This window comes from Tachyglossus aculeatus, chromosome X4, assembly GCF_015852505.1.
Source record: "Tachyglossus aculeatus isolate mTacAcu1 chromosome X4, mTacAcu1.pri, whole genome shotgun sequence".
Taxonomy (NCBI): domain Eukaryota; kingdom Metazoa; phylum Chordata; class Mammalia; order Monotremata; family Tachyglossidae; genus Tachyglossus; species Tachyglossus aculeatus.
In genome coordinates, this window is record NC_052098.1 from 55,871,327 (window position 1) to 55,892,368 (window position 21,042).

General features: G+C 44.3%; 1 protein-coding gene across 1 annotated transcript in view; it reads left to right on the top strand.

Annotated features, from left to right (window-relative positions):
• Positions 1-1,416: 1,416 nt before the first annotated feature.
• The window catches only part of PGGT1B (protein geranylgeranyltransferase type I subunit beta), a 39,655-nt gene continuing 20,029 nt past the window's right edge, over positions 1,417-21,042 (top strand). The window contains exons 1-2 of the mRNA XM_038769622.1: positions 1,417-1,566; positions 9,128-9,246. Coding sequence (XP_038625550.1) covers positions 1,454-1,566; positions 9,128-9,246 — 232 coding nt within the window. The 5' untranslated portion in view covers positions 1,417-1,453. The remainder of the gene's footprint in view (positions 1,567-9,127; positions 9,247-21,042) is intronic.

Sequence of the window (21,042 nt, forward strand, 5' to 3'; positions counted from 1 at the left end):
GTGCTCTGCACACAGTAAGCGCTCAATAAATTCAATTGAATGAATGAATGTATGATAATGGTATTTGTTAAGTGCTTACTGTGTGTCAAGCACTTAGAACAGTGCTTCGCACACAGTAAGTGTTTAACAAATACTATTTAAAAAAAGCACTGCACTACACATTGGGATAAATACAAGGTTATCAGTTTGGACACAGTCCATGTCCCATATGGCGCTCACAGTCTAGGTTGGAGGGAGTAGGATTTAATCCATTTAACAAATAAGGAATGTGAAGCTCAGAGAAGTGACGTGACTTGTCTAAGGTCAAACAGCAGAGACGGGATTTGAACCCAGGTCCTCAGACTCCCAGACCCGTGGTCTTTCCAGTAGACCACACTGCTTCTCTAGAATGACCCAGTAGTTTATTCATGTGAAAGTATGAAGTCCCTAAATGAATGTCATACCTTTCCCGAGGTTCCGAGCAGGAAAAAATACCCGCAAATAGAGCCATTCGTGACACGTTTTCTGGGAACATAACGCCGCCGTACCGCTGTCAGTCCGGGGGGAGAGAGCGCTTTGCACACAGTAAGTGCTCAATAAATACAATTAAGTAAAAATAATAATTATGGTATTTGTTAAGCGCTTACTACGTGTCAAGCGCCGTACTAAGCTCTGGGGTGTATACAAGCAAATCGGGTCAGACACAGTCCCTGTCCCACGTGAGACTCACAGTCTCAATCCCCATTTTCCTGATGAGGGAACTGAGGCACAGAGAAGTGAAGTGACTTGGCCAAGGTCACACAGCAGATGAGCCCCCCTTCTCTGCTCCCGCTCCCTTTGCTCTATCCCACTCCCTGCACCACAGCGCTTGTGTGTATATATGAACATACTTGTAATTATAATTCTATTGATTTTTATTAATGATGGGCGCATATCTATAATTCCATTTATTTATAATGATGCAACCGATGCCTGTTTACTTGTTTCTAGACTGTGAGCCCGTTGTGGGCAGGGATTGTCTCTGTTGCTGGAGTGTACTCTCCCAAGCGCTTAGTACAATGCTCTACACACAGTAAGCACAATTGAATGACGTGGCGGAGTCAGGATTATAACCCGTGAACTTTTGCGTCCCAGGTTTGGGGCTCGATCCACTGCTCCACGCTGCTTCGTATGGTGAATGAGTGACTGTGAATGAGTGAATGAGTGAATGAATGAATGAATGAATGAATGTGAATGAATGAATGAATGTGAATGAATGAATGAATGAATGACCGACCGACAGAGAGGGTGCGCGCGTGCATGTGAACAGCGGAGCACGAGTCCCGCCGGGCGAGGGCGGAAGTGGGCGGGCCGAGGCGCTCGCGGGGCTCGGCGCCGGAAGTGAGGTAGGAGGCGGTGCGCGCGAGGCTGCGGCTCGCGGAAGATGGCGGCGGCGGCGGCGGCGGCCGAGGAGGAGGAGGAGAGGGAGGGGTCCATGGCGGATGGGGATGAGGAGCGGCTCGATTTCCTGCGGGACCGCCATGTCCGTTTCTTCCAGCGGTGTCTCCACGTCCTGCCCGAGCGCTACTCATCGCTGGAGACCAGCAGGTAACGCCAGGGGTGGATGACGAGGGCGTTCCCCCCTCCACCCCTCAGCCCCACCTTGAGCCCGTGCCTTCAGTTTCCCCTTCAATCGTCACCTTCTGCCGCCCATTCCTCTCCCAGCCTAATGCCCCCCCCCCACCACCACCACCCTTGGCCCACAAGCAGCGTGGCCTAGTGGCTAGGCCATAGGCCTGGGCGGTACAGGGACCTGGTTTCTAATTCCGACTCCGCCACTTGTCTGCTGTGTGACCTTGGGCAAGTCACTTCCCTTCTCTCTGCCTCAGTTCCCCCATTTGTAAAATGGGGATTAAGCCTGATGTGAGACGGGGACCGTGGCCCACCCGGTTTACTTGTGTCTACTCCAGCGCTTAGAACAGTGCTTGGCACTCAAAGCCCAAATACCACAAAAAGAAAACCAGGCGGTCTCTCATGTGCGTGCCTTCCGGCCCCTCAGATAGCCATTGCCCTGAAGAGTGCTCTTTCTCTGAAGGTTGACATCGGTGTATGTCGTAGTTTGCGGAAGGGACCAGAGTTAAATTTGGAAACTTTATATTTAGGTGTTGGCGCATACCAGCTACTATTGCCTTTTCTATCATCCTGCCATCCCTTTCTTTCGTCCCCTTTTTGGTCTACTGTAACTTTCCATTTCCAATGTCGTCATTTTCCCCGGTGGCTCTGTCTCCCCTTCCCACTTTTTCTTAATGGGATTTGTTAAGCGCTTACCGTGTGCCAGGCACTGTACTAAACTCTAGAGTAGATATAAGATAATCAGGTTGGACACAGTCCCTGTCTCACACAGCAGACAAGTGGCCTCAACCCCTGCTTTTCAGATGAGGAAACTTGAGGCACAGAGAAGTTAAGTGATTAGCCCAAGGTCACATAGCAGACAAGTGGTGGAGCCAGAACCCGGTAGCATTTGCATTGGGTCTTCTTTTGTCAGCTCTGGTTTGATAACCTTAAAAATCATTTCAATATCCTATAAGTGTCATCGAAGGGGGCTGTGTGTCCTTGTCCCCCTCCACCCACATACTCTTCATCAGCAAGGATTAACAGAGTTCCCATAAATTCTGTCTGTGGGGCTTGTATTTGTTGCAATAAGGCTTATGAAGTTAAAGTAGATTCAGATCACTAGGGAGGCAACAGAAATTCAGCATTAATATAAAAAATAATGAGATATATGCTAAATATCTGCAAGTAAGTGCTTGGCACAACATTATCATTCAGTTGTATTTATTGAGCACTTACCATGTGCAGAGCACTGTACTAAGCGCTTGGGAAGTACAAGTTGGCAACATATAGAGACGGTCCCTACCCAACAGCAGGCTCACAGTCTAGAAGGGGGAGACAGACAAGAAAAGAAAACATATTAGCAAAATAAAATAAATAGAATAGTAAATATGTACAAGTAAAATAGAGTAATAAATATGTACAAACATATATAGGTGCTGTGGGAAGGGGAAGGAGGTAGGGCGGGGGGGTGGGGGGGGGAGGAAGGAGGGGGCTCAGTCTGGGAAGGCCTCCTGGAGGAGGTGAGCTCTCAGTAGGGCTTTGAAGGGAGGAAGAGCGCTAGCTTGGCGGATGTGTGGAGGGAGGGCATTCCAGGCCAGGGGGAGGACGTCGGCCGGGGGTCGATGGCGGGACAGGCGAGAACGAGGCACAGTGAGGAGGTTAGCGGCAGAGGAGCGGAGGGTGCAGGGTGGGCTGTAGAAGGAAAGAAGGGAGGTGAGGTAGGAGGGGGCGAGGTGATGGAGAGCCTTAAAGCCAAGAGTGAGAAGTTTTTGCCTGATACGTAGTTTGATTGGTAGCCACAGAAGGTTTTTGAGGAGGGGAGTAACATGCCCAGAGCGTTTCTGCACAAAGATGATCCGGGCAGCAGCGTGAAGTATAGATTGAAGTGGGGTGAGACAGGAAGATGGGAGATCAGAGAGGAGGCTGATGCAGCTTACTGTGTGCCAGGCACTGTACTAAACTCTAGGGTAGATATAAGATAATCAGATTGGACACAGTCCCTGTCTCACACAGCAGACAAGTGGTCTCAACCCCCGCTTTTCAGATGAGGAAATGAGGCACAGAGAAGTTAAGTGATTAGCCCAAGGTCACACAGCAGGCAAGTGGTGGAGCCAGAACCCTATAGCAGTTGCACTGGGTCCTCTTTTGTCAACTCTGATTTGATAACCTTAAAAATCATTTCAATATCCTGTAAGTGTCATCGAAGGGGGCTGTGTCCTTGTCCCCCTCCACCCACATACTCTTCATCAGCAAGGATTAACTGAGTTCCCATAAATTCTGTCTGTGGGACTTGTATTTGTTGCAATAAGGCTTATGAAGTTAAAGTAGATTCAGACCACTAGGGAGGCAACAGAAATTCAGCATTAATATAAAAATAATGAGATATATGTTAAATATCTGCAGGTGAGTGATTGGCACAACATTATCGAAAGCATCAGAAAATTCAGGGTAGGTCCTGCCGTCCAAGGTTTGGATCAGGGAGAGTGAGGTCGCAACTTTTCACAGTGGTATTGATGGCCTTCCCCTTATGTCCCACCGATTTGCCTGCCTCCAACTCCCTCTCCAACGACATACAAACTCAAAGTCGGGGCCCCTGCCCTGACTTTCACTCTGCATTACAGAAGCAATGTGGCCTAATGGAAAAAGCCCGGGGCTGGGAATCAGGAGACCTGGGTTCTAATCCTGCTGTGTGACCTTGGGTACGTAGTTAGCTTCTCTATTCCTGTTTCTTCATCTTTTTTTTTTTTTGGTAGTGTTCAAGTGCTTACTATGTGCCAGGCACTGTACTAAGCACTGAGGTAGTTACAGTCCCTGTCCCAAATGGGGCTCACAGTCTCAATTCCCATTTTACAGATGAGGTAACTGAGGCCCAGAGAAGTTAAGTGACTTACCTAAGGTCACACAGTAGACAAGTGGTTGAGCCCAGGATTAGAACCCAGGTCCTCTGACTCCCAGGTCTGTACTCTTTCCATAGGCCAAATGGGGATTAAATACTTGATCATCCTCCTCAGACTGTGAGACCCATGTGGAAAATGGACTGTCTCTGATTGTATTGTATCTACCCCAGTGCTTGGGACATATTAAATGCTTAACAGATACAGTATTATTACACTTGATGCTAGCAATGTTGAGATTTATACTGGGGGGAGGTTTTAAGTTTAGCCCAGAAAGCCGATGTGTTAAGGGTACGGACTAGGCTATTACAAGCTTAAAAAAAAGTTTGAAAAATGCCAGAATTGTAGTGAGAGTTGTTTCCTTCCTGGTGTATTGCCAGCACCGCATCGACCGTGGGTAGGTTAGCTGTTTATAGTAGTTGAATGCCCCTCAAGAAGCTTGAAGCTTCTTATACATGCCACTTCTACTCCGTTTTTGCAAGATATGGGAACATGTATAATTTTCCCCGTTTATTAAGGAAAAATCAAGACCAAGAGAGACAGGCAACTGGTGGGAATCTGAGACAGTGTTGGTGATAGAACTAGGACTGAGCCTTGGGCTCCCACTTAGTAGTTTTAATGAAAGGCTCTATATAAGAAAAAAGTTTTATTTTTGATTTTAAAAATTCCTTGTCATGACACAGATCATTTTTCTTACAGGTATTTGTTAAAACGATGATCTGATTGGAAAATGAGGCAGACAGAAACCATATGGTACACTGGTCTCATCCCAGCTGACTCTGTGTACTCACAAACCATCTTTTCATGCTCTGAGCTCTAACCTCTGCAGAATCCTGAGAAGCAATGCTGATAATAATAATAATTGTGGTATTTGTTAAGCGCTTACTAGGTGTCAGGCACTGTTCTAAGCGTTGGAGTAGATAGAAGGTAATCAGATTGGGCAAAGTCCTTTTCCAACATAGGGCTCACAGTCTTAATCCCCATTTTACAGGTGAAGAAATTGAAGCACAGAAAAGTTGTGACTTGTCCAAGATCACACAGCAGACAAGGGGCAAGCGAGGATTAGAAAGAACCCAGCTCCTTCTGACCCCTAGGCCTGTGCTGTATTCACTAGGCCACCCTGCTTCTAACTGCTCACTTTTCACTTCTCACTGCTTCTTAATGCTAGCCCCAGAGAGCAGTGTTAGTCCCTTGAGCCAATGAGGGGGCACCAAAAGGAGGCAATGGCATAAGGGAAATAATGCTTTTGAGTCTCCTTTGCCAGGTTTGTGGCAAATGCTACTATCAAATTAGTTGGATGCCGTTCGAGGTGTGGTAAAGGCCATTAAAAAGCATTTGAACTCTGGAAACATTTTTATTTTGTCATTAAATTAGCCTGTTAACCCAGGGATTAGAAGTCTCCTTTATGTGTTCTTGGGCTTACTCTTTTTTCATCAGGCACTGTTGTTTTTTCGGTCTCTGGTTCTACATTGTTAATATGGCCCCATTTACCCAGATCCAGCGTGCAGTAATTGTGGTTTGGAATTGTTTGCACCAATGCAGGTCATTTCATGGATGTGTGAATCTGAGGGAAGCAGCATGACCTAATAGAAAGAGCACAGGCCTGGGATACAGAGTCCCTGGGTTCTAATTCAGACCCTGCCACTTCCCTGCTGTATGGTCTTGGGCAAGTCACTTCACTTCTCTGTGCCTCAGTTCCATCATCTGCAAAATGGGGATTCAGTACCTGTTCTCCCTCCTCCTTACTCTCCAAGCCATACGTGGGTCCTGATTATCCTGTATCTAACTCAGCCCTTAGATCAGTGCTTGGCATATTCATTCATTCATTCAATCGTATTTATTGAGTGCTTACTGTGTGCAGAGCACGGTACTAAGCGCTTGGGAAGTACAAGTTGACAACATATAGAGACGGTCCTTACCCAACAACGGGCTCACAGTCTATTATTATTAGTGTGCAACTCTTAGCTCATCCGATAATAAGATGGTCTCATTATGGCTTGGTTATGGTCCTGTGTTTTCTTTGTGTAGTATTAGAACCCAATTTCTGTTTCATCTGGATTATCAGTGAGTGCCGAGTGGTTTAGACAGTGGAAATTCTGTTGTGTTCCTACCAATGCAAATCAAACAGTTCTTCCAAGGCAGCAGTTCTTACATGCTAGGTAGGCTACTGGACACAGGGTCACAACACTCTGCCTATTCCCATCTTTATCTCTTCAAGCAAAACGTTAGTTTTATTTGTTTTTCAAATTCTGTTCTCTAGGTGGGAATAAGTATTTTCACCCACTTTACTGTTCTTTTGGGTGGATACATCAATCAATCAATCGTATTTATTGAGTGCTTACTGTGTGCAGAGCACTGTACTAAGCGCTTGGGAAGTACAAGTTGGCAACATATACATATATATGTATATATATATATACATATGCATGAGATCATCTATAAGAAATACACGATTGGCACAGTAAAATGCAGAAAAAAAGTTATATTCTATTCTTGTGGTTCATTTTGTCATAGATAGCTCATCTGTTTCCAAGTTTCATCTGAGAAGTATTTTACTCTGTTGTCTCCTCCTTTACAATTTATCTTTACCTTGTTTTTTTTTAATGGTATTTGTTAAAAGCTATGTGTCAAACACTTTTGTTAGCGCTGGAGTAGATGAAAGTCAGTCGTCAGACACAGTCCCTGTCCCACATGGGACTCAGTCTAAGTAGGAGGGAGAATCACCATTTTTGAGTTGAGGAAACCGAGGCACTGAGAAGTTAAATGGCTTGCCCAAGGTCACCCAGCAGGGGCAAGTGGTGGAGTCAGGATCAGGATTAGAACCCAGGTCCTCTGACTCCCAGGCCCTTTTCCTCTACAGTTAACTACTGTTCCCACTTCTGTTAACTATGTCAGTGTACCAATTGACTTTTAAAGTGTGTTTGTAATAGCATTTTGATGACAGAAATAACCTACTGTTTAATTCTAGTGCTAATTGTGTGCTTGTGTGGATGGAACAGACGTTTTAGAAGTGGTGAGTGTTTGAGCCACTGGTAAACTGCTGACAGGAAATGATATTTATAGGCATTGGAGTACAGAAATGGACTAAGTTCACTGCTTCCCTTTCTTATTTCACTTATTCAGTCATATTTATTGAGCACTTACTGTGTGCAGAGCACTGTACTAAGTGCTTGGGAAAGTACAATAGAACAGTAAACAGTGACATTTGCTCTAGGACGTAATGCAGTATGTCTTGGAGCTCAGTTAAAGTAGGAAATGCAACTCCCATCTTCTCCAAGGAGATTGCATGGGAGCTGGGAGGAAGTCAGGCTTTATTCAGCCACCCTTCTCAAGTTGGTTTGCTGTCATCCCCTCCCAAAGCTGAATGGAGATATATCAAACTCCTCCGTCTGGTTCTGCCTCTTCTCCTCAACCAGAGCAGCATTTGGAGTATCCACTCAGGAATTTTCTTGAGGGAGGAAGAAGGGTGAGAGAAGCAGGACACGGGTAGAAAAGGTTTGGAACCTTGTCCTCGAGGAAGCAGCTTTTAGTTAAATTAGGAATGTTTGAGTACAGAACAGAATAAATAGGTTAGCTAGAAAAGCCATCTCACATCAGTGGAAAGAAGAACGTGTTTTGACATTTCAAAATCTAGTCCAAAGGAGACTCAACTATTGAAAGAAAAAAATAGCAGGGCTTGAATAGAGTGCAAAACTCTTATAACTCTTTAAAACAGTTATTCCCAGTTAATTTAGTCACCCTAAAATCTTGCTTCTGGGAGAAGAGAGCGGGAATGAGTGCTTTGTAGATGACACAAGGACAGTTTTAGAAATGGTTTTCCCGGAATTTTCCACCTTCATCTCTTGGCACTCTCGAACTGTTTCCCCATTGAGTTTCTGGGTGAAATCCAGTTCTCTGCTCAGGTCTGATATTTTTTTTTCCCCATTTTCTTCTGTGTGGTGATTTAAATCGGGAGTATGTCCTTTTTCCAGAACAAGTCTACAAGGGTGAGACAATGTCTAGGTGTTTTAGCTTGGCCAGTCTTGGGGAAGTTCTAAATGTGAGCCCCTGAATTAGGCTATCATCTTCACTAGTTAGCCGGCAGCTGGCCCAGAGATTCTTGGGTTTGGTCCTGGCTTAGAAACTGAAGGGCAGGCATATGCTTGAGGAGGAAATGAAATGGTAGGCATGGACGGGTCTCTCAGAAGTCAGCTGGTCTATGCTATCCATACATTCAAGTGGTAAGTACACTGAAATTCCCTAGGACAGATGTGTGCTCTTTTTAAAACAGTTTCACTCTCCCTAAAGCCTTATTGAAGGCACATCTCCTCCAAGAGGCCTTCCTTGTCTAAGCCCTCATTTCCTCTTTTCCCACTCCCTTCTGTGTCACCCTTGCTCTTGGATTTGCTCCCTTTATTCACCCCTCCCTCAGCCCCACAGCACTTATGTGCATATCCGTTATTCATTTATATTAATGTCTGTCTCCCTTCTACACTGTAAGCTCGAGGGCAGGGAATGTGACCAGAGACAATTTTTGGGGGGTGAAGCAGTATCTGTATTGGTGTATCTGTAAGGCTGGATTATTTCTGTATGTTGGGTGGTGTCTACACTTTTTCCTCATCCAGGAGGCATTCATTAGTTTGGCAGTATGGTGAACTATTGCTATTTGTTTTTTCTTGTAGGCTGACAATTGCATTTTTTGCACTCTCCGGACTGGATATGTTGGATTCCTTAGACGTGGTGAACAGAGATGGTATTATAGAGTGGATTTATTCCCTGCAGGTTCTTCCCACAGAAGACAGTGAGTGAGTTTTTATTTTATGTAATGTCTGCTACCTTGGCCCTTGGAGCAAGTTTCTAACTTTGCTTACCATTTCTAGAAATCCATGGTTTATACTTTTGCTTATGCTTATTGAAAGATGTTCACTGTAAATCGACTCTTTGTGTTAGAACAGCTTTATTTGGTGTTTTATTCATATTAGCTAAACCTGGGACTGTGGTATCTGGGTTGGAGCAAGATGAGGGCTCAGACATCCTCAATTGTGCTCATGGCATCCACAGAGACCTTGAAAATTATAAAACCCTGTCTTCCGTAAATTTTGTTATCCTCTCCCAAGAGCTTAGTATAAGGTGCTCTGAACACAGAAAGCCCTCAATGAATACCATTGATTGATTGATTTCTCACTCTTGTCTTTGACATCATCACTTAACACTTTCTGTTTATTTTGTTGGTGTCCATGCATCGTGGTGTGAGTTAAAATAGGTATGATGAAACTTGATTTTGAAGCCCACCTGCAGTTCACAAAATAATGGTCTTCCTGATGGTTTGTTGTACTGTATTAAGTGTGTTTGCTCTTAAGGATTTCAGAATAAGCTCCCGCCTCTAGACTGTAAGCTCACTGTGGACAGGGGACATGTCTCCCAACTCAGTTGTGCTGTACAGTGCTCTGGACACAGTAAGTGCTCAATAAATACTGCAACCTTGGGCTAGTCACTTAACTTCTCTGTGCCTCAGTTCCCTCATCTGTAAAATGAGAGTTAAGACTGAGCCCCACATGGGACAACCTGAATACCTTGTTTCTACCCCAGTGCTTGGCACATAGTAAGGGCTTAACAAATACCATCATCATCATTATTATTATTATAAGACTATAAGGAAGCAGGTTACTATTACCTAGGCTAATCAGTCACAGATCCCCCAAGGCTGAGCTTGCCATCTAGGAGTTTGACACCCCCCCACCCCCAGTACTTCACGGCACTGTAGGGGTACAGCCAGTTTTTTGACCATGGGGATTCCTACCTTGAGGCATCTGGGTTGGTTTGTTTTTTGTTTGTTTTTTTTTGCCTGCTCTGCTGCTGCTGCATTCAACTTTGGTTTGACTGGACAATTTGAGGGTGAAGCGATGGTGGGAAGGGGAAGCTAGGGAAGATTGGATGAGAAGAGAATAGAGGGAGAAGTATATTTGCAAGGTACACCAGGTGAAGGAGGGAGGGAGAAAGAGAGAGTATTCAGTTGAATTTATTGAGCGCTTACTGTATGCATAGCACTGTACTAAGCGCTTGGGAAAGTACAGTATAACAGACACATTCCCTGCCCACAGAAGAACACAGAAGATACCACTGATGGTGAAATTCACTTATGAGTGCGTGTGGTGTGTACCTTGAGATGCAGTACTAGCCATAGGCAAAGCCCCTGGGTAATTGGAGGTGCTGGGAAGGAAGCCAGAGAGGGTTTAAATACTAGGGTGCAGGGAACATGTCTGCTAATTGTGTTGTACTCTCCCAAGCACTTTGTACAGTGCTCTGTACATAGTAAGTGCTCAATAAATATCACTGGTTGATTGATAGGGTGGGTAAGATGGTATAAAACCCTCGAAGAGCCAGGGTCCGGCAGGTTTCTTCTTTCCCTGTACCCTCAACCTGTAAAATTAATCATTTAAACTATAGTCAAACTGACTGATTTTCAAAATGGTGGTGCCACAGTGAATTTTAGAATGTATAGGTCCTTCCGGTTCCCCCAGTCAGTAGAGGGAAGGTTTTTGTGGAGCTGTCTGTAGCCTGCAGGTTTTCCATGTTATGGAGCAGGACTTCTAGTCCCCTAAATGGACATGTGGAACCCAGTCTCTGGGAAGAGGAAAAGGGCTAAGCGTGAATCTCAGTACTTCCTTTTGGATTCATCTTCCATGGTGCTGAGCTGTGCAAACAGTTACCCGCTCACCAAGAAACAGTCAAAACAAAGAATATATAAAATCTGTTTTCCTTCCCCTGCAAGTGCTTGCTGGAACCGGGAGGAAATCCTCCATCTCTAGTTGTGCAGGGGTGCTGAGGAATGGGAAGAGCCCCAAATCTCTAGCTGTGCTCACTAGAATTTGAGAGAGACAGAAAGAACAGCAATACAAATTTCAGGAAGCGAAACTAATTTTTAGCACATAACCAAAGATGACAAACACAAATGTGAGGCAGGGGTGGGAGAGGCACCCCTATAAATAGTGCCTTAGTAAAAAAAGGAATACTTTTCTATTCCGACTTCAGAGTTGACTCAGCTCTCTCCCTCCCACCCCCACTTCAAATTAGTGAGATTTCACTATATGTGATGTTTGTCTTTTCACTTTGTATGTTGAAGCAGTCATAAAACTGTTTATAATTGAACGTATATTGAATGGACTTGCATAATCGGGGCTTTGAGTTTTCTTCAAATCAGTCAATCAGTGGTATTTATTGAGCATGGTACTAAGCATTTGGAAGAGTAAAATACAGCAGAATTAGCACAGTCCCTGCCCATAATGAACTTACAATCTTGTCGTAATGCAATTCCCTAGACTTTTATAGAGAATAGAGGGAGGAGGGTATTTTGGGTGACTATATAGCAAAATTCCTCCATAGAGTCCATATGCAGCTAAAATTTTCACTGCTATGCTTGTGGCAGTCACAAGCTAGCATCAGTCAGAGGAAGACAGGAGGAGAAATGGCAGAATCTCACTCTTTGGGACCCCCTTCATGAGGAAAGACTAATTGGATTAATTGGGAAGCAGCATGGCTTAGTGGATAGAGCAAGGGCTTGGGAGTCAAAAGGATCTGGGTTCTAATCCCAGCAAGTCACTTTACTTTTTTGGGCCTGTTACCTCATCTGTAAAATGGGGATTAAGACTGTGAGCCCCATGTTGGGTGTGGACTAGAACCAACTTGATTAGCTTTTGTCTGCCGTATTGCTTAGTACAGTGCCTGGCACATAGTGTCTACTTGAATAACGTAACAAGAAAATCCCAGGGATGTATCAGGTGCCTCCCCCACTCAAACTTAGCAAATCTCAGGGGAGGATTGAGAAAGAAAATGGGCTAGTTAGGGAAGAAACCTTTCAGCCATTGTGGAGCTGACAGTTTAGGGTTGCGATCCTGGAGGGACAGGATACAGAGAGATTTTGAGCTATGTTTCCTCCCAAGTTTCCTGCAATAAACCTCTGGAGGTAGGCAGCTGCCAGACCATAAATGATTCCCTTGCTGTTTGTCAGGGGTGTTTATTTGAGAGAATTGGCATGGCGTAGTGGAAAGCGCTTGGGCCTGGGAGTCAGAAGGTCATGGGTTCTAATTCTGGCTCTGGCACTTGTCTGCTGTGTGACCTTGGGCAAGTCACTTCACTTCTTTAGGCCTCACTTACCTCATTTGTTAAAAGGGGATTGAAACTGTGAGCCCCACGTGGGACAGGGTCTGTGTCCAACCTGATTTGCTTGCATCCACCCCAGCACTTAGAACAATGCATAGCACATGGTAAGTGTTTAACAAATACCATTATTATTATTGTTATTAGATATTGGCCCAGGGTTGGGGTGGAGGGAAGTGGTAGTGGCCAAAGTGTTACAGGAATGAGATTCCCTCAGTGAGGAGCCCCAGTCACATCTATTACAGTAAGGACCCAGTGGACATTATCGATGGTCGGGCTCTCCTGACAGGGTGGCCTAATGGAAAGAGGCTGGGCCTGGGATTCAAAAGGATCCAGGTTCTAATGCTGGCTCCGCCACGTGCCTGCTGTGTGACCTTGGGCAAATCACTTAATTTCTCTGTGCCTCAGTTGTCATCTGCAAAATGGGGATCAACGCCAGTTCTCCCTCTTTCTTAGATTCTGGGCCCCAGGTGGGTTAGGGACTGTGTCTGACCTGATTTTCCTGTAGCTTCTCCAGCACTTAGGATAGTGCTTGACACATAGTAAGCATTAACAAATTCTATTATTATTATTTTGGCTGGGATTTAGAGCTGTGGAGCCCCAGGCATCTCACAATACTATAAGTTGTTAGTGCATTTTTTGAATGAAAAAATTACTCTGTAAATTTTCTTGAACTATCTGTTTTATTTACTCTATAATTACTGCCCATATACTCTACGGTTCATTCATTGTTGTACTTATTGATTATTATTCCTGTTAAGGAATTTACACCAATGGGAAACCTCTGAAAAGAAGAGGCTTATGGGGAAAAAACAAGAAAATAATCAGCAGCCTTCATTTTTGAAGAGCTTCATAAACATTAGGATTAAAAAGGTTTATATAAAGGCCCAAAAAAATGGAAAGAGAAGGAAAGGTCATTAAAGAGGAAGCTGATTGTGAAGTGGTTTAAGCCTGTAGGTGCTTTCCATTCTGACCTGCTATGACCTTCAGTTAGTAAGTGAGAACATGTGGATTAAATTTGAGGAAATTGGTAGGATTAAAATTGAAGCTATAGAAGCATATAGGGTAACAGTAGTTGGAGTTTCCCATTAAGAATGACAGATAAACCTTGGTTAATCCATCAATTGTATTTATTGAGTGCTTACCGTGTACAGAACACTGTACTAAGAACTTGAGAGAGTACAGTGCAGTAGAGTTAGTTGGTAGGCATGTTCCTTGCTCATCAGGAGCTTGCAGTATAGAGGGGGAGGTAGAAGGGAGAGGGAGTAGAGGAAATGAGGGCTTAGTCGTGGATGTGACACAGTGACACAGAAGGGAGAGGGAGTAGAGGAAATGAGGGCTTAGTCGGGGATGTAATCTACATCTTGTAGATGTGATTTTAATAAGACTTTGAAGGTGGGGAGAGCGGTGGTCTGTCATGAAGGGAGAGGGAGATCGGGCCAGAGGGAAGACGTGGGCGAGGGGTTGGGGACGAGAGAGCCGTAGGTTGGTGTTGGAGGAGTAAAGCACGCAGGCTGGGCTGCGAGGTAAGATAGGAAGGGGTGAGCTGATTGAGAGCTTTAAAGCCATTGAGAAGGAGTTTCTATTTGATGTAGAGGTGGATGGGCAACCACTGGAGGTTCTTGAGGAGTGGGGAGATGTGAACTGAAGGCTTTTTTAGAAAACTGATCATACATGAAAGCCTGCACAAATGAATTGATTATAGTGCTAGTGGTTTTCCCCAGTGCCATTCACTCTGTCTCTGGTCCCAGCCAGTCACATTCCCACTGGGGCACAGAGTGCAGTAAGTAGGCCGGCAGGGCTGCTGCCCATCGCGAAGTCCACACAAAGAGTGTTTGTGTGCAGGACCCTCCGAAACAACAGCAAGGCTGGCAGGAGTCTGAAAGAACCCCAGCAGGTGGAATTAGCAAGAGTGTGAGAGCTGGAGTCTTAATTAATTAGGACTAATGGGCAATAAGCAACAAGGGGCCAAGGAGTCCAAGGGAGGAAGTGTGGTGGGTGGGCAGGTGGAGGGGGAAAGGACCATTCTCTGCACAGTTAAAGCCATCTAATCCTATACTCCAAAAATAATGACAACCAGACATGAGCACTAGCATTTTTTTTTCTTGTTGCAATGTCCGTTTTCTTCAGGAACTACACAGAGCTGGGATAGAATCTGAACGATGAAGTTAATTTTAAAGTTTTAAAGGAGATTGTGTTTGGCGTGTATTTCCAAATAGAGCTTATTCTATGTTAAAGGTAAAAAATGCTTTGGACTCCAATGGATAGATAGTTTATGAATAATTGAAGGTGAAGATCTTAAATGATTATCTCTTTTGGTAGATTTTTCAATCAAAATAAAGATAATGCACTCCAGTAAGTTTCATTGGATTCCACTGTTTAGATGCCAAGGTCTTGTTTTTGTAAATAGTGCGTATGTATATTTTAGTCAAGTTGAGCTTAAAGTACACATTTAAAATTCAGTATGCACTCAGTTCTGCCATAATGTGTTTTCACTACACATTTTGGCTAGAAAACAGGGAAATAGTGAATAATAATAGCAGTGCTATTTAAGTGCTTACTATGTGCCAAGCAGTGTACTAAGCGCTGGGGTAGATATAATTTGCTTTGTTTTGTTGTCTGTCTCCCCCCTTCTACATTGTGAGCCCATTGGGTAGGGATTGTCTTTATTTGTTGCCGAATTGTACTTTCCAAGCACTTAGTACAGTGCTCTGCACACAGCACTCAATAAATACGATTGAATGAATGAATATAAGGTAATTGGATTGGACACGGTCCCAGTCCCACATAGGGCTCACTGTCTTAATCCCCATTTTCCAGATGAGGTAACTGAGGTACAGAGAATTGAAGTGACTTGCCCATGGTCACACAGCAGACAGTTGGCAGAGCTGAGATTAGAACCCAGGTCCTTTTGACTCCCAGGTCTGTGTTCTATCCATTAGGCCACACTGCTTCTGTACTAGGCAACTTTTGTCAGAAAAATATGCATGTTGGGATGCAGTGCGCTGTAGTGCCAGGACAAGCACTTTGGCCATGTGTGTATGAACATGGCCTGAAGTTTGGCGAGTGCTAGAGCAAAAGTTTTCTATAGCACACCATTTTCTAAGAGTGCAATTCCTGACTTATGGAATAATTTGGTGCAGCCAGAATCCTGCACTGCCAAGCAGAATCTTTTCCTGTTTCAATTCCAAAATGCCAGTTTGGGAATTTTTTGTGTTCTGGAAAATGAAATGAACCCGGGAGCCGTCACAGTGGCCCCAACGGGGCCTGAGTTGGGGGAAGGAGCGCGGAAGTCTTGGCTGCTAGGCCAAGAAGGTCAGAGCCAGACAGAGAGCAATGAGGGGAAGATAGCTGGTCAAACAAGTTGGCTCCTGCCATTTGAGGCTTTCCTACTGGTAGTGGTGCACAGCTTGAGTGAGGCCTCACTGGTTTCAAAAAAAAAAAGTACTGGAGTTCAGTGGGAGGCTGGTGATGGGAGGATGGGGCTGAGTTTGAGGTACAGAGGGATGCAGAAAAGTCTTCAGGGACAGGAGGTGGAGAGAGATTGAGATGCAGCGTGGCTTAAAGGATAGAGCATTGGCCTGGGAGTCAGAAGGACCTGGGCTCTAATCCCAGCTCCGCCACATGTCTGCTGTGTGATCTTGGGCAAGTCACTTTACTTCTCGGGGCCTCAGTTACCTTATCTGTAAAATGGGGATTAAGACTGTGAGCCCCATGTGGGACAGAGACTAGCTTGTATCTACCCCAGCGTTTAGAACAGTGCCGGGCACATAGTAAGCGCTTAAGTAGCATAATAATTATTAATTATTATTTATTGTGCCTGAAGAACCAGGTCATCATGTTGGCCTGAGGACCCTAAATCTTGTCTGCAGGTACTTAGATTAGTCACAGCATTTTATTCTAAGGAATTTTTGCTTACAGCCTCTCAAAGTGTCTGGGTTTACTTCAAAAATGTTAACTTATTTATTTTAATTCTGTCTGGCTTCCATTTGTCAGATGCACAGCTTAGCTTTTTTAACAGATTTAACCAGATTTAACCAAAGTAGGCTTCCTGAAAGAAAAGCATATCATAGACAAAATAGCCACAGCGTCTTTGAGTAGGATATATTTTTTTCTAAGCTAAAGTGGTGATGTGCATCTCTTCTATGGGACCAGGATGTTTTGTTTGCGTCAAAAGTCATCACTTGGTGGGAATAGAACATTTAATTTTTTACTTAACTTTTACTTTGTGTGCCCAAGGGCAGTAGAAATTTGTGGGTTTTGACATTTATTGGAAGAGGACAAACATGGAAACCAATCTTATAAAATGCCTCACTGGTTCAAATGAAATGAATCCAGTCTTCATCCAATAAACCCATATACCATGAATTTGTCCTCAGTTTTGTTTCTAAAATGGTTGTTTCCTCAACCCTACATTTAATTTCACTCTGTATTTTTTCTATTGCTAGGACATTGTTGCTGTCCAACATACGCTAAAAATAAAATTTAGCCTTTGCAATCAAGTCATGGCCAGGAATCAAACAGTAGACTTTTCTTGCTGGGTTTTAATATTTATTCTCCACAATCTCTTAATCATTGTATAAAACATATTCATGACAGAATCCCTGTTTACAAAAGATAATTCCACATTAAAAATACTGTACAGTCCCTCACCTGGTGACATTTAACTTTTAATCAATCAATCAGTTCTATTTATTGAGTGTTTACTGTGTTCAGAGGACTGTACTAAGCGCTTGAGAGAATACAGTATAATAGAGTTAGTAGACACGTACCTTGCCCACAATCAATGACATTTATGAAGCACTTACTATGTGCAGAGCACTGTACTAAGTACACGGGAGAGTACAACAGAATTAGCAGATACATTCCCTGCCCATAATGAATTTACAGTCTAGCGAGGAAGATTTTTAGTTTTGATTGCCCATCTCTTTTCCCCTTTAGTTTTTCTGTCGTCTTACAATAATTATGGCATTTGTTAAGCTCTTACTATGTGCCAGGCATTGTTCTATGCCCTGGGGTAGATAAAAGGTAATCAGTTTGGACGCAGTCCCTGTCCAACATGGGGCTCACAGTCTTAATCCCCATTTTACAGATGAGGTAACTGAGGCACAGAGAAGTTAAGTGATTTGCCCGAGGTCACACAGCAGACAAGTGGCAGAGCTGGGATTAGAACCCATGACCTTCTGACCCCCAGGCCTCATGCTTTATCTACTACACCATGTTCTTAAGTAGGTTTAAGACTTCTTCTGATCTAAATTTAGAGTATTTGAGCTTTAAAGCACACTTACTGTCTCAAAAGATTTGTGATGCCTTTGCTAAATACAGTTGAATTTTGTGAGTCTTGATATTTATGAATGGAAGCACTAGATGGTGCTATTTTATCATTCCCAAGGCTGATTAATCACCATCAGTTATCAGGAATTGCAAAATGAATATGTACTCATGGGATTACAAAATACCTTTTAAAATTTTAGATCCTTTTATAAAGATATATTAGTTTTTACGTATTTTCCAAAATGCATAGGTAAGTATAGTGTGAATTTCCACTTTAGGAACACTTTGGAACATTCTCCCTGGAACATTCTCCCAAGCACTCAGTGCAGTGCTTTGCACATAGTACACGCTCAGTAAATATCACTGATTTTATATTGGGTAAAAGAAGAGAGCCCAAGATAGATTTCCCAAGTTACAGGAAATCAGTAGCAAATAACATTGACAAAGCAGTGGTTTTTAGTGACTTCTATATTTCTTACCACCTGATTAGATAACCAGGGCTTAAACCATCCATGATAAGAGAATGTGAAAGCTCAACTGGAATTGGAAAGCAGCATGGCCTAGTGGTTAAAGCCTGGGCCTTGGATTCAGAGGACCTGGGTTATAATCCTGCTCTGCCCTTTGTTGTGTGACTTTAGACAAGGCACTTATGAGAAGCAACGTGGCCTAGTGGATAGAGCACAGGTCTGGGAGTCAGAAGGACTTGGGTTCTAATCCTGGCCCTATCACTTGTCTGAAGTATGCCCTTGGGCAACTCACTTCACTTCTCTGTACCTCAGTTACCTCATCTAAAAAGCGGGGATTAAGACTGTCAGCCCAGTGTGGGACAGGGACTGTGTCCAACCTGATTTGCTTGTATCCATCCCAGCACTTAGTACAGTGCCTAGCACATAGTAACCACATAGCAAATACCGTAATTATTATTATTATTACTTCTCTGTGCTCAGTTACCTCATCTGTAAAATGGGGATTCAACCTATGAGGCCCCTGGGTGATGGACTGTGATCTTCCTCAGCACTTAGTACAGTGCCTGGCACTTAACAAATACCATTAAAAAAAAGGGACATGGTTGAAGATTTAAAATTCTGGTTATGTTCAAACAGTTAGGTCCCAGTAATCTGCCTCTGAGATTGTAGAATCAGAAGTTATTTCACAATCCTTTGTGTTTTTGTGAAAACTCAAAGGACAGGGAGAATTGTTGGAAATGAACAAATGCCTATTTTCAGAAAAATAGGGGGCAGGTACTAATCCCCTTAAATTATAGAGTGAATATAACAGTGAAACATGGAAAGATCTGGAACAAAGCAAGAAATGAGAAGCAGCAAGGCTCAGTGGAAAGAGCACGGGTATGGGAGTCAGAGATCATGGGTTCTAATCCCGGCTCCGCCGCTTGTCAGCTGTGTGACTTTGGGCAAGTCACTTAACTTCTCTGGGCCTCAGTTACTTCATCTGTAAAATGGGGATTAAGACTGTGAACCCCACGTGGGACACTGATCCTCTCCTGGTTCTCCTCTTATCTCTCCGGTCGTTCTTTCTCAGTCTCTTTTGCAGGCTCCTCCTCCCCCTCCCATCCTCTTACTGTGGGAGTTCCCCAAGGTTCAGTGCTTGGTCCCCTTCTGTTCTCAATCTACACTCACTCCCTTGGTGACCTCATTCGCTCCCACGGCTTCAACTATCACCTCTACGCTGATGACACCCAGATCTACATCTCTGCCCCTGCTCTCTCCCCCTCCCTCCAGGCTCACATCTCCTCCTGCCTTCAGGACATCTCCATCTGGATGTCCGCCCGCCACCTAAAGCTCAACATGTCGAAGACTGAGCTCCTTGTCTTCCCTCCCAGACCTTGTCCTCTCCCTGACTTTCCCATCTCTGTTGACGGCACTACCATCCTTCCCGTCTCACAAGCCCGCAACCTTGGTGTCATCCTCGACTCCGCTCTCTCATTCACCCCTCACATCCAAGCCGTCACCAAAACCTGCCGGTCTCAGCTCCGCAACATTGCCAAGATCCGCCCTTTCCTCTCCATCCAAACCGCTACCCTGCTAATTCAAGCTCTCATCCTATCCCGTCTGGACTACTGCACTAGCCTTCTCTCTGATCTCCCATCCTCGTGTCTCTCTCCACTTCAATCCATACTTCATGCTGCTGCCCGGATTATCTTTGTCCAGAAACGCTCTGGACATATCACTCCCCTCCTCAAAAACCTCCAATGGCTACCGATCAATCTGCGCATCAGGCAGAAACTCCTCACCCTGGGCTTCAAGGCTCTCCATCACCTCGCCCCCTCCTACCTCACCTCCCTTCTCTCCTTCTACTGCCCAGCCCGCACCCTCCGCTCCTCCACCACTAATCTCCTCACTGTACCTCGCTCTCGCCTGTCCCGCCATCGACCCCCGGCCCACGTCATCCCCCGGGCCTGGAATGCCCTCCCTCTGCCCATCTGCCAAGCTAGCTCTCTTCCTCCCTTCAAGGCCCTACTGAGAGCTCACCTCCTCCAGGAGGCCTTCCCAGACTGAGCCCCTTCTTTCCTCTCCCCCTCGTCCCCCTCTCCATCCCCGTCTTACCTCCTTCCCTTCCCCACAGCACCTGTATATATGTATATATGGTTGTACATATTTATTACTCTATTTATTTATTTATTTATTTTACTTGTACATTTCTATCCTACTTATTTTATTTTGTTGGTATGTTTGGTTCTGTTCTCTGTCTCCCCCTTTTAGACTGTGAGCCCACTATCGGGTAGGGACTGTCTCTATGTGATGCCAATTTGTACTTCCCAAGCGCTTAGTACAGTGCTCTGCACATAGTAAGCGCTCAATAAATACGATTGATTGATTGATTGATTGATCACCTTGTACCCCCCCCCAGCGCTTAGAACAGTGCTTCACACATAGTAAGTGCTTAACAAATGCCATCATTAGTATTATTAAACAATTTACAAATATCTGAAGAAGAAAGATACTGGGTAATTAGACTTTGTAAAGAACATAACGCTTTTAGACTAATTTAGGTTTGTTTTTGTTTTTTTCTATGACCAACTGGCCTTTTTAGACAAAATTGTTAAACATTGGAATGGATTAGTGAACCCAAGGAAGTTCCAAGCTCCTTACAGAGGAAAGAAGGAGAAACTTCTCTACCCACCCAAATATTTGGCACATTTAAAATT